The 14,799-nt window shown below is 39.7% G+C and overlaps 1 protein-coding gene across 4 annotated transcripts in view; it reads left to right on the top strand.

Annotated features, from left to right (window-relative positions):
* Positions 1-14,799, top strand: part of ATP8A1 (ATPase phospholipid transporting 8A1) — a 232,488-nt gene that overhangs the window by 116,785 nt on the left and 100,904 nt on the right. For all 4 annotated transcript variants that reach the window (XM_040238091.1, XM_040238093.1, XM_040238092.1 and 1 more), the window contains one exon: positions 13,823-13,961. In XM_040238091.1, coding sequence (XP_040094025.1) covers positions 13,823-13,961 — 139 coding nt within the window. The remainder of the gene's footprint in view (positions 1-13,822; positions 13,962-14,799) is intronic.

Here is a 14,799-nt window from a genome sequence, read left to right as displayed (position 1 = left end):
ACCCAACCAAATAAGGAACACTCTGAGTGTCATGGTCTGAACTAATTCCTCCAGGAAATCCAGGAGTGACCCACAAGCTTTCAGGAAGGTGATAGTTTTTTAAATCAGCCTCAAAAGATTATTCTACCCACTGAAGACGAGCAGAAGTCTTTTAGAAGAAAATGAATAAGAATAAGAACACAGAGGGGTCCCTGCAAGTAAAAGCTTTTCTGAAAAAAATGATTTTCCCAACCCTGATCATTTGGGAACTGTAGGTAGTCAGGGTGCTAGCATGTCTCCCTTTTGAGCTTCCATTCTTTATTAAACTCATCTGGGGTTAGTATTCAGTGGAAGCTGTGGGGAGCTGCTGTCACACGTGGTAATGAGGCAGGTTCCAACATATCAGAGCAGATTCTGCTGCTGTGTCACTGACTGTAAATTTAGCTGTCATAGTCCTGAAAGTGGAAGTGTTCATTGCTCAGTTGTGCCCAAATGTTTGTGACCTCATGGACTGTAGCCCACCAGGCTCCTCTGTCCTTGGAATGCTCCAGGCAAGAATACTAGGGTGGGTAGCCATTTCCTTCTCCAGGGGATCTTCCTGATCCAGGGATCGAACCTGGGTCTCCTGCATTGCCAGTAGATTCTTTACCTTCTGAGCCACCAGGAAGCCCTAGTTTCATCCATTTGGGCTTCTTCCCTTGGCTACTTTAAATGAGACTTGTTTATTATGTAATCTGTTTTTCTTGTGATTAGGATCTATTTTTTTATATCAACCATAATATTGGACTTTAGCATGTAAGCTAGTGACTTTCAAATTATTTTCAAGTTTTCTCTTTTTTTAAAGAGTAGAACCTCTTTCCCAAAGTAAATAGTGCCTGAATATACTTACATATTTTTAATACATAGAACATATAAAAGCAGAGCTGTGCTGGTTAACAAGTGGAGGAGTGGGGAGAAGCCCCTAACAGGCTCGCCACTGACAACCCTACCTTGCCCTCATCATGGTCCATGAGGGGCTTTTCAGGACTCTGAGACTGTGGAGCACAGTTTGGAAACCAGATGATGGCCCTCTTGTCTGAAATTTTTTTAGGAAACATGCTTCTCAAAATTGGTATAGATACTTTCTCTCACTTTTCAACAAAAGATCAGGTCATCCTGTGGTCATACATATGACATTGCTGGACATATTTGAAATAGTGATGACCGATTAATGGTATTATGGCATTATATTAAAGACATTAAAAATACAAAAGATTTGTAGAGCTCTTCCTGAAAACAAGAATGTATTTTAATGTTACAAAATAAATGACAATTTTATAATATCTTTAAGGTTACATCCTGCTTTCTATGTTATCCCTCCAGTGTTTGTTCAAACAAGTAATTCCTTTTTCAAAATTTAGTTAAAGCCTTTTTTCCTTTAGGGGCTTTGACTCCTAGCATAATCTGAAAAAATATGTCCAAATAGGCCAAGAGCCTCCCAGGAGATAATGCCATCTGTCCTGTGGCAGTGCTTTCTGACATTTCTACCCAGCGCATGTGAGCTCTGGAAGGTCCCCCTTCACCTCCAGGATACAGTAAAGGAGAGAGAATGTGGGAGGCTGGACAAAATGCTCTTGATGGACTTTTCCCTAGTGACAGTCATAGTTAGAGGATTTAGGACTTTTACATCCATCTGTATAATGTCATCAACATCTCTGCTACACGGTTGGATAGTTTGGACTCCAGCACTTTCATTCAGACGTTAGACTTTTCAGGATTAAAAAGAGATCATTTCTAGTGCTATGAGTTGTTTCAAGATGTTCCTGAAACATTTTTTTCTATTACTAAATAAAGGTCAAGAAGGTGACATTTATTACCGGGAAACCCAAGACATTCAGGAACAAGAAGGCTCACATAGTTAAAATTCAGAAGGGATTATGAGAATCACATCAGATACTTGAGCTGTCTTGACCCAGTTTGAGGATAATTGTAGCATCACTTGGGTTTTGTGGACAGGAAACACCTTCCTCTCTGTTTATCACCACTTGAGAAAATTTACAGTTGTTTCATTTTTCAGACAACACGCTTGACCTGCTTTACCTTCTTTAGCCTCTTTCTTTTGAAGGGCAGTGTATTTGGATTTATAATTTAGATTATGAAACCACTTATAGTGTTGGTCTGTGTCTTTAAATATTAGATTATTTTTTAAGTTAAGGATTTATTTATTTGTATTTTGTCATGGAGAAATTGCAAATAAACAACAGAATAATTAGCAAGCCTTATACTTCTTTAGCAGTGGTTTCTCTGAAATGTCTCACCTTCCTGATTGATCTGCTACTTCACATGTATTTCTAAGACAAAATTTATTTGCCTTATACTCCTAATATGCTGATGAGTTCCTTTGAAAACTAGTAGTACAGAGGAGTCTGATCTTACTTATGGGGAATATTTTATAATTAAACCGTTGTTTGAACATGAAGGTATTCCTTCATGGTAAATAGAGTTTTTGAAAAAATTTTTATATTTATTTGCTTCCATAGGAAAATGCAATTATATCTTTAGCATTACGTGAATTGCCTTTAGTCATTTGAGATGCTTACAAAAGCAACTTATTTATCTTGAGCATTGCAGAAAATAGTGAGATATATTATATAATACATGTCTAGATTGGGCAATGATCAAAACAGTATTTCCCTGATGATGACATTGTTCTTGTTTTCTTCTCATATTTTGAGTCATAAATTGCAAAATATGCTTCTTGAAAAATGAAATTTTATGCTATGCTTCTGCCAAAGTTTTTTTTTTCTTAATTAATTATGGATCAGAGAGGATCATTTTTTAACTTAATAGTAATCAGGAAACTACAGTTTGGGCAGCGTTTAGCTCCCCTTTGAATCAAGCTATGTTGTGTATTATATGTACAAATTTTGTAATTCACAATTAATATCCTCCACTAGATTGAAGCTTCATGAGAGCAGGGTTGTTTTATCTTATTTGTCTCTGTCAAGAACTGCCTGTCTGGCTGGTATTAATCACTGAATAAATATTTGATGAATAAATGAATGAGTCAATTAAATAATTAATTCAAAGGCTAGATTTACTTAGTGTTTGCTTAACGAAAGCCTGCCTTCTATTACCCACATAGTGTGTGCTTTCTGCAGGTGGAATATGTTGATTTCAAATGTGTTGTCACTAAGGATGTGACTTTAAGAATGTGTTAGAAAAGATAGATAAGGATTTTAAAGAATCCATTCATTACAAATTTAGACTCAGTCATAAAAAAAAAAAAAAACTAAACACCCTGTTTTCCAAGTTATTTAACATATAAATGTGGGAAGCACATGGTTGGAAAGATTCAGTAACAAATGCCCCATGCCCCAGTGCTTGTCAGGTGCTGTCGTGGGCTCTGGGGGCATAGAAAGGGGCGAGGGTGGAAAAATCCTTGTCTTCGTTTCAGTGCTGAGAGTGAGGTGGTATTGAACACTGGAAGATGTCATGGCAGACAGGACCTAGCCCCCTGGGCGCTGTGACAGGCACTGAGCTAGGACAGCGAGGTAGTGATCTTTTTACATTATTTCCTTGATTCCTCCCCCCACATATGGTTGATGTTTCTGGAATTTTTTTTTTTTTAAAGCCTGCCTTGATGTGGCGTAATAGAGGTCAACCATTACACATTGGTGACTAACAGCAGTCCAGCACCCTTCCCAGCGTGTGGCGGCGAGTGGTGTAGAGGATTCCTAGAGAAATATAAAGCTTAATGAAAAACAGAACTTTTCCTGAACATTTATGACTGCCAAGTTCACAGTAACTTCTGTATTCGCATTGAATGCTTTTTCAGATAAAACTACCCAGTTCTATTCTTAGTAGCTGCCAATATCACTTTCATTTGTACTAAAAACTGAAATGTACTAGATGAAAATTTACATGATGTACTGGTGATTTCGTGGTTTCAAATTCCAGTAGTTTCCTGTTTTACTGTTTGCTTAAGAACATTTGCAGTCTGTCAGCTTATCTACTAAGGGGACCTGCCAGTTTTAGAGACTTTACTAAGCTCCACGTCCCCTGCTCCTCTGCTCCTTAACTTGATTATTTAGTTCCAGGGCTTCTAACATAGGGTGTGCAAAATGAGCCATTGGGGTAAGCAAGAAAATCTTATAATCTCTGTTTCTACTTATGTTTTATCTCTTCTCACCTTTTTTTTTTAACAATTTGTTGTTGCATTTTGCGATACATATAATTTGTTAACATTAACAAAGCAATTGAGTTATACAAAAAATATAGACATCCCTAGGTCTTAAGTAAGTACTCAACATTTTTTCCTACCTGACTGCTCAAATAAAACAAAAAAAAAAGAGAGAGAGAGAAAGTTGAGATAAACAGTCAGTTTTCATCCTTATACCAACTCTAGTACAGCCATCTTATTAGCCTTGTCTTGCTAAGTGGGCTTCCCTGGAGGCTCAGTGGTATAGAATCTGCCTGAAATATGGGAGTGAGTTGAGTTGAGGTGAGTCACTAAGTCGTGTCCAACTGTTGCAACCCCGTGGACTGTAGCCCACCAGCCTCCTCTGTCCATGGAATTCTCAGGCAGGAATACTGGAGTGGGTTGCCATTTCCTTCTCCAGGGGATCTTCCCAACCCAGGGATCAAACCTGGGTCTCCTGCACTGCAGGCAGATTCTTTACCAACTGAGCTACCAGGGAAGCCCAATGCAGCAGCAGCGGCGGCGGCATATCCAGTAGTTGGCTGAGAGGATTCAAATCGCAGTTCGGTCTTAATTCCAAATCGCATGTTCCTAATCCATATGTTATTCTGCTAGTGGTTTAAAAGAAAGCAAGAATGTACGTAAAACATCGGCATCTTGAAAAATAAAATGCAACCACTCATATAGTTGAGTCATCATGAAATCAGCTCTTGGAATTGGGAGACATGATGTGTTCAGGACCCGTCCGCTTAGGAAATGAGACAAGCTGTGTGTGCCCTGTGTGATGTAATATATTCTATCCTCCTTCAAGGTGAAGGGGGGGATTTGCTTGTCATGATTTTCCCTCAACTCGTCTTTTGGAGTCTTCTTACTGAAAGTACTTAGTGTTCCCTTAGATCCCTAATCCCACGCTCCTCCTTTCTGGCAATCAAACCCTTATTATGAATGCTTCGCGGTAGACTTTCCACAATGGGTTTTGCTGTCTTCTCACTCAGATAAGATGGATGTGTTGTTTTTGCTGGCTACACCCAATGGCCTCTCAAATCCTGATTCTTTTCAGCTGGGTGTGTGAATTCTGACCTTATTTGGCAAGCCCTTGGCTGTGTGAGAGTTCAAATATGATTACTGTGGTTTAAAAAGCACCAAGATAAAAACTCCTTCTTGGCCTGGGTGGCACGATTTCTCCAGAACCAGGTCAATGAGGCATGCCAATGATTTAACGCTCTTAGTGTAACCCAGCTTTAGCTGAAAGGACAGAGGTACAAGATTCTCTTCTCTTAAATGCAACCACTTTGTTGCATGCAAAGTGATTTTGAGAAGGGAAGCCCAAGAGTGAATGATGTCCAGTGGAATGCAGCATTCTTGGAGAGCCAGCATTATGGAATGCCTCTGAGAGGCCCATGGCCATCAGGGACTCTGTATTCCAGAGCTTCCATATTTTAAAGCTAACAAGTGTGATGACTGCCTTAACCTCTGAACTGGTCTTGCACCCTCCATTCTTCCCATTCCATCCCCAGTTGGCCACCAGTGAACTTTCTGAGATATAAATCTGATCCTGTCCCTCCCCTTCTGAAATTCTTTTCCAGATGCCCTGTGCCTTTGGAATCCCCAACATAAAAAAAAATAACCACTTTGATTTTCATTCCCTGCCAGCTCTTCCAGGCTCATCATTTTCCTAACTTACTATTCAGAGTTTGAGATGACTGATTCAATTTTTTCATCAGAACAACCCTATTAAATTAGCGTTATTTAAATCATCACATACCTCCCTTCATTTATCGGTTCCATATTGACTAAATGGCAGCTTCTCAAACACAATATGCTTTAGCATACCTATGTCTTCGCACATGTGATGTCTTCTGTTTGGAATTTCTTCGTCCATCCCTCCCTACCTCTCCCTAGTGCTTGGCTAAGTCTTAATTCTTCTTTAGGATTTAAGGTCAGATGTTAACTGATGTTGGATGGGTTTTTTGAGCCACCCAGACTAAGAAAATACTTATTTCCTGTGTTTATCTTTTGTACTCACAGAAAATTTTGTGTTTACTTTTAAGATCATATATAGCATATAGTCATGTGATTGTTTAGGGAGAGTACTGTTTTTCTCTGATGGTAATCATATATTACAGTTGACAGGCTTTGTCTGTAGTTTGGGATTGGAAGGAGAGGAGAGAAATGGGACCAGAGGACCTAAGGCCAGGTTAAGGAAGAGGGTTGGAGCTGACCAAGGAAGTATGAAGACTGATCAGTCAGAATGGAGGCCGATGCAGAGATGGGCTGCTCGCCACTATTCCACATCAGGGGTCTGCAAACTCCAGCCCAAGAACCACTTCCACCCACCACCTGTTTTTGTAAATAAAGTTTCATTAGCACACAGCTCCACCCATGTGCTTACAAATTGTATCTACGATGACAGAATTGAGTCATTGCAGCACAGAGTGTATGACCCTCAAACCTGAAAACATTTACCATCTGTCACTTGATAGAAGCAGTTTTGTCAGCCTTGCTGGAGATGAGCAGGTAGGTCCTCAAACCAGCAGCTTAGTTACCAGCGCACATTTCCAGGGTTCACCAGACGAACTCAGTGAAAAGCTCTGGGTATAGAGTCCGCTGATCTGTGTAATAAGTCCTTCAGGTGAAATATGAAGACCCCTGCTCTCCATTCCTACTCCTGTGGCTAAGTACTTGGGGCTGGATGACTGCCAGGCAGCAGAAGCTAGGAGAAACAGATACCAATGTAAAGCAAGGAGGGTACAGTCAGAAGACAAGGCAGGGAGCAACCCAAAGAACAGATTCTGAAGCACAAACGCCAGAAGAAAGGGACTCTGGTTGTGTCCCACCGTCTTGCCCAGAATGGCAAGGGTGTGTGGGGTGTGTGAGAGACAGTGCAGGCATGCATGGGTGGGCGGGGGTGTGAATGCAGGCATGCGTGTGTACTTGGAAGGGAGTCCATCCTAGAGTGTGAGTCTGGGGCATACAGGTGGAAAACAGAACTGAGGCTGAAACCCCTTCATAGAAACAGATTAGTACTAAGAACTGAGCAACAGAGACAGATGTTTCAGAGTGTGATGAGTTATATAAGATTCTAACTTTATTTAATCTCAGTCTCACTCCTCATTTGCTGCCCTGGGATGTGTATTATTCTTGGTATCTTGTTCTTACCCTCCCAGCTCAGCTGTACCCTGATTCAGTCTTACATAGTTTACTCACCCTCCCCGCTAACTGAAGGAATCAGTGTAAACACTTAGCAGTATCTGATATTTCTCGGCTACAGAAATGTTTCTTCATTCTCCGAATCACAGTCTTATTTTATGTCGTAATAAAGGTTACCAAATGTTACTAGTATTTATCCATATTTATTCCAGTGATAACATTTATTTGTCAGTATTATTTCTTTTTATTTGTCTTCAAAGAAACTTCTGCCAAATAGTCCGTGTTGTAATCTGAAGCCCAAGTTACTGTGATTTTTCTCATTTAGGAACATATCACAAACCTTAAAAAAAATCCAAAATAGATCTAAACCCTGAGACAATATTTGTTAATGTGGAATAAATCACTTTGAGGTTCTGTTATTTAGTAAAATATACATGTATTGGGGAAGAAATATAATTTCTAAATCTGTCATAATACATTTTACCATAGTTTTTAAGTACTCTGCATGAAGCTTTTTATTTTTACTAGGGTAGAACTTTTATATTTTTATCTTTTTAAAAAAAATTACATCAGAAACATCTAAAAGAGAAAATAAGATTGTTGAGGACTTTACTGGGTAAATAAATATTTCATAATTTTTCAGTGATAACTAAATCTATGTCAAATAGGCATCAACTGAAACCTTTATAACTTTTGCCACAGTTACATTTTGAAAATAAAATTAGTGTTTTAGGCTTTTTTTTTTAATTCCGTAAATGCCATGGGAATTTTATCACGTTTCAACACTTGCTGAATATGTAATTCCCATAGTGACCATTAGTGGCCATCTGTGTAAGGTAATACATGTTTGGGATAAAATTGATTACGGCCTAAACACTCTTGTGTTAAGATCAGGAAAAGCACGCAAAGTTCAAATCTTTTTTCCTAATGATCGTTATGTAGCTAGAGATACTCATTTCCAGAGACTGAACAGTCTATCACTCAAGATCTAATCTCACAACAAATGACATCGAAGCCAAAGGAAAGGAAGCCGCAGAGCCGTCCACTAAAATTAGTAAGTGCCTGCTCGAGGAGCTCTCAGGATAAAGGGGAAATGAACAGGCTTTCAGATGCAGTGTTTCTTTTACAGGCAGCAAAGTAAACCCGCTGCAGTTTTGTTGAATATTCAGAAATGTTTCACTAGAAATTCCTGTTCTCATAGCCACCAACACACTGCACATTAGCCTGCCTATGACATTTCTCAACATGTACATTGCTGGCCCTACATCTTTGGTACTTTATTTTTGCCTGGTTTGAAAAATGTTTCCTTTTTACCTGTACAAAACCAGCTGCTTTCCTTCTTTCAAATGTGCTTTCAATATAATCTCCTCCCCCGTGCAGTCATTTTATTTTTATGAGGCTTGTTCACAGCAGTGGATACCCGTGTACTTCCTGTGCTCATTTATCCCCTTAGAGTAGAACTAGAAAATATACAAATATATTTGTTTATTTCTAATTAATGTATTCACATCTTGGCTTTCATATTATCCCCCCAGGGTTTTGTGAAATATTATCAAAAAAAATTAATTTTTTGGTTTAAAATTTTTGAGAGCATGTATTACTCAACTATTTTCATGGGATCCTTTAAAAATCTTATCATGCCTTCTGTAGAATATCTAACATTTGAAAACAGCTCTACCTGGTCTTTGCTGGGATGTGGGCCAGAATGATTTAGCTACTAATGCCCTAAGAGTAGCTGAAAGAATTGATGAAATCATTGTCTCAGCGTTGAAATTCATCAGTTGTGAGGCTAGCATAGTTGATGCTGAACTGGTCTTCCTTCTCATTCTTGAACTTCTTGATGATAATTATTCATCAGGTTTTGATAGATTTCAAATCTGCTTCCCATTAAAGATAATAAAGTAATGCCATGTTTTTAAAGAAGGAAATTTGCCTTCCTGTGATACATATTATATACTAAGAAGTCATGCATCAAGTGCATCTAATAGCTGCGTAAGTTATTTGGAGTATATTGAAGGGAAAATGGTCTAGAGTGCAACAATACTTTAGAACATTTGGATCTGGGTGTTTTTGTTTTGTTTTGTTTTCCTTGTCATTTACTCTCTGCAAATATATCAAACTCTGACTATCAGTGTTCTGGGGATACAATATAAAGATGAATAAGACATGGTCCATGCTTTTCTTTCAATTTAAAACTTCATTTTCTTTATAAAAGACTCCCCAGAGCCCTTCTTCAGCATCACCTCAGTATTTGGGCTTACAGGGTCTCCCTTGAGTCAGCACTTAGTGCTCAGGCCAGCATTCTTACAAGAAATATGCCCAAGACAGGGCCCTACCCTCCCTGTTGCCAAATTGGGACATCAGCCTGCAACCAGAGTGACAGCTCCATTTGTTCCTCTCCTTAATATTACTTAAGTAGAGAAGTACTTGAATAAAGAAATCAGTACTAGCCCTTAACACACTGATGCCCATTTCATTTACTTCAGCCAACATTTATGAGACTGAGAGCTGACTGTTGTTCTGGGCACCATCGTTGACCGAAGGGACAAGAATGGGATGGGCAATACAGGCAGTCTTGGTTCAAGCCCTACCCTTCCATAATCTTACCCCAATATGTCACTGTTGTTTATCATTGCCCCTGTCTGGGCTTCTGTCACCTCATTTGTAAAACAAGGAGCTTGGAGACATGGTCCCTACTTTTGAACAAAACTACCAGAGTCATACATTTAAGTAGTTAACCTTAATATGATAAATTAAGGCCTTCCCTGGTAGCTCAAATGGTTAAGAATCTGCCTGCAATGCAGGAGACCAGGTTCAACCCCTGGGTTAGGAAGCTCCTCGGGAGAAGGGAATAGCAATCCACTCCAGTATTCTTGATCAGAGAATTCCATGGACAGAGGAGACTGGCAGGCTGTAGTCCATGAGGTTGCAAAGAGTCAGATACGACTCATCGACTAACACTTTCACTTTCAAGATGTGTAAAAATGGCAAAGCTCTATCAGAGCACGGCAGAGGGAAAAACTTGAATTAAGAAGTAAGTGAAAACTTCAAAAAAGCAGTAGCTTTTGAATTTGGACTTACAGGGTGAGCCAGAGCAGGGCAGTGGGGGATATGTGTGTATCTATGTCCATAAGTATATGTATAAATATATACATGCGTGTATATACAAACAGTAACAGAAGCAGATGATATTAAGAAGAGGTGGCAAGAATACACAGAAGAACTATACAAAAAAAGATCTTCATGACCCAGATAACCATGATGGTGTGATCACTCACATAGAGCCAGACATCCTGGAATGTGAAGTCAGGTGGGCCTTAGAAAGCATCACTACGAACAAAGCTAGTGGAGGTGATGGAATTCCAGCTGAGCTGTTTCAAATCCTAAGAGATGATGCTGTGAAAGTGCTGCACTCAATATGTCAGCAAATTTTGAAAACTCAGCGGTGGCCACAGGACTGGAAAAGGTCAGTTTTCATTCAAATCCCAAAGAAAGGCAATGCCAAAGAATACTCAAACTACTGCACAATTGCACTCATCTCACACGCTAGTAAAGTAATGCTCAAAATTCTCCAAGCCAGGTTTCAGCAATACGTGAACCGTGAACTTCCAGATGTTCAAGCTGCTTTTAGAAAAAGCAGAGGAACCAGAGATCAAATTGCCAACATCCGATGGATCATCCAGAAAGCAAGAGAGTTCCAAAAAAACATCTATTTCTGCTTTATTGACTATGCCAACGCCTTTGACTGTGTGGATCACAATAAACTGTGGAAAATTCTGAAAGAGATAAGAATACCAGACCACCTGACCTGCCTCTTGAGAAACCTGTATGCAGGTCAGGAAGCAACAGTTAGAACTGGACATGGAACAACAGACTGGTTCCAAACAGGAAAAGGAGTACGTCAAGGCTGTATATTGTCACCCTGCTTATTTAACTTATATGCAGAATACATTGTGAGAAATGCTGAGTGGAGGAAGCACAAGCTGGAATCAAGATTGCTGGGAGAAATATCAATAACCTCAGATATGCAGATGACACCACCCTTATGGCAGAAAGTGAGGAAGAACTAAAGAGCCTCTTAATGAAAGTGAAAGAAGAGAGTGAAAAAGTTGGCTTAAAAAGCTCAACATTCAGAAAACTAAGATCATGGCATCCGGTCCCATCACTTCATGGAAAATAGAAGGAAAACAGTGGAACCAGTGTCAGACTTTATTATTTGGGGCTCCAAAATCACTGGAGATGGTGACTGCAGCCATGAAATTAAAAGACACTTACTCCTTGGAAGAAAAGTTATGACCAACCTGGACAGCATATTAAAAAGCATATAAAAAAGCACATTACTTTGCCAACAAAGGTCCATCTAGTCAAGGCTATGGTTTTTCCAGTAGTCATTTGTGGATGTGAGTGTTGGACTATAAAGCTGAGTGCCAAAGAATTGATGCCTTTAACTGTGGTGTTGGAGAAGACTCTTGAGAGTCCCTTGGACTGCAAGGAGATCCAATCAGTCAATCCTAAAGGAAATCAGTCCTGAATATTCACTGGAAAGACTGATGCTGAAGCTGAAACTCCAGTACTTTAGTCACCTGATGGAAAGAACTGACTCATTGGAAAAGACCCTAATGCTGGGAAAGATTGAAGGCGGGAGGAGAAGGGGACGACAGAGGATGAGATGGTTGGATGGCATCACTGACTTGATGGACATGAGTTTGCATAAGCTCTGGGCATTGGTGATGGACAGGGAAGTCTGACGTGCTGCAGTCCATGGGGTCGCAAAGAGTCGGACACAACTGAGCGACTGAACTGAATGCATGTGCACACATCTATGTTTAAGGGTTGTGGCAGAGACTGTTACCTGGCTAATTTACTACCTATTCCCATCCCCATTCTGCCTTGCCACCTCCACTAAGTCTAGAAAAGTCAAGTGTTGATAGTTAGGGATGGCCGTGTAGCACCATCTGGCCAGTTGCTGTATTTGGAAATATGCTGAGGAGTTTTATAAACCCTTTTGCTCTTCAAATAACAGATGGATACATTTGGTTTCACCTCCTTATTCTTGTCTTCACAGTGGTTGTTGTAGCTGTGACAGTCAAATTGAGACATTGAGAGAGATCTAGAGAATGAGTGGAAATATAGTCAAGCTAACCATCTTTTGCCCAAAATACCCACTTTAGTACTAATGATGTAAGAAATATGGAACTTTACTTAAGCTACTTTTAGTCAGATTTTCCTATTATTTATAGCCAAAAACATTCCTAAGTAATAGACTCAGCAACTATACCCACACACACTCTCTCAATTTTACATGTTTGTATATATATTTAACTTTATTTTCCATACCTACCAAGACTTGGGGCTATATTTAGACTTGGATTTTGATGAAAAGTAAATAGGACTTAATGTTAGAGAAAAAATAGAAAGTGGAATGCCTTCTTTGTTATTACCAACCCAGACACTATCCTTTGCAATAATTTCCCTTGTATCTGTTCTGTCCTTGTCTGATAGTGGAAATGAAACATGAAGGCAAGCAGGAAGAGAATGGTTGAGAAGAAAGATAAATGCTGAAGTAGTTCATTCTGGAGGAGGTTATGGGGAAAATGCCTAAGACTAAGAATTAGTTTGTTGTGGCTTGCAGAACACCATTGGGAAGGGTTCCCAGCTGGTGACAGTGCCTGGTCACAGGATAGATAGGTTTACATCCTAGTCCATCATTGCACATACCTATGTATTTAGGACCAAAAACACCATTACCTGTTTCCATTTGGCAAGCCAGCGTTCCCTAGCAGCCAGGAGATTGTTCTCCCTTTCCCTCCATTTAGGAAGTTAAGAGAAGAAACCATTCTTCTTTGTCCGAGATTGGAACAGCTTTCCACAGTGTTTTGGTTGTGTTCAGTCTTAAAGATACCATCAAATAAGCAAGAGATATTTAATGGACTCCGACCTTCTACCACACAAACATGGAACCATGTGAAAAACACTCGGCCTGTTCTTTCTTTCAGAGACTAATGCTGTCGCTTTGTTTATTGCGCCTTTATTCATCCTAACTGTATTGTGTGTCTACATTTCCTGACACTGTATCCAACTGTCATTTAATAATGTCAGCATGTAACTTTACTTTTTTTCAACCAGGTCACTTGGGTTATTCTTCACTGTGGAGACCTTCCATAGTTTGTGTTTTTATTTTTTCTTAGTAGCTGCCTGCTCCTATTTAACTTGTTTTTGATTCCCTCCTTCTACGTGTGTGTGTGTGTGTGTGTCTGTGTGTGTGTGTGTCTGTGTGTGTTTAGAATCAGTTCCTTACCTTAGAGGGGAGGAAGGTAGCTTCAGTCTTCTGTCAGAAGTACTGGATGCGATTTAGGGATCCTTGAGAGAAAAAACTCCATGGGATAGTTGGAATTCACACTGAATTCATGGATTATCATTTAGTCTCTGATTTTAAAACACTTTAATGTTTTGTTCTTAAAGACTCTAAACCATTTTCTTAATCTTAAAAATGTTGCTGCTCTTTTTGTTCAGAATCTTCAACTACTGGGAGCTACAGCCATTGAGGATAAATTACAAGATCAAGTGCCTGAAACCATAGAAACTCTAATGAAAGCAGACATCAAAATCTGGATCCTTACAGGAGACAAGCAGGAAACCGCCATTAACATTGGTAATTCACCTAGTTTAAACTGTTTGTCATGGTGCTTTTTAACATGTTTTGATACATTTTAGAAGATAGATTTGAGATATTTGAAGATTAGAAAGATTTAGTATTTTGAGATTTCCTTATTTGTAGTTTCACTCAGCTTATCTATTTACTTATGGCCCCAGAGCCCCCTTTAAAGATGCAGTGATTATGTATACAGCCAAACTTTAGCTCTTGCAGCCACATAGTGCCCTCTCTCACCTTTGAACTCTGCCTGCCCCTAATTCACCTCCATAATTGACACACGTGGATGAACTTTCTGCAGTTGTCTGCTGGAGTCTGGGGACGAGGATTACGGCAGGCTTGTATACTGACACTTGTTTATGTGACCAAAGGTTATTTCTGAGATAGGAAGTAAGGTTTTGCCAGTTTTCATTGATCTAACAATTAATTCTGATTTTACAGAAAGAGGTTATATTCGTCAGCTCGGGCTGCCATAATAGAATATGGCATATTAGGTGACTTAAGCATCAGAAAGTTATCTCTTCACAGTCCTAGGAGCTGGAGTCCCAAATCAAGATGTCAGCAAGTTGGTTTCTCCCGAGGGCCCCCCTCTTGCTTGCAGATGGTCACATCCCTGTGTGTCCTCACCTGACCTCTCCTCTGTGGATGCTCACAGCACGTCTGGTGTTCTGTCCTCTTCCTATAAGGACACCAGTCCTGTTGGATGAGGGATCACCCTTATGATCTCATTTAACTTTAACTCTTTGAAGACCCTGTCTCCAAATGCTGTCACATTGGTGGCTGGGGCTTCAACATATGAATTGGGAGGTGGGGACACAATTCAGTCTGTAACAAAGGA

The sequence above is a fragment of the Oryx dammah genome, unplaced genomic scaffold (genome assembly GCF_014754425.2).
Source record: "Oryx dammah isolate SB20612 unplaced genomic scaffold, SCBI_Odam_1.1 HiC_scaffold_3, whole genome shotgun sequence".
Classification (NCBI taxonomy): Eukaryota; Metazoa; Chordata; class Mammalia; order Artiodactyla; family Bovidae; genus Oryx; species Oryx dammah.
This window is presented reverse-complemented; position numbering and strand designations above follow the sequence as displayed.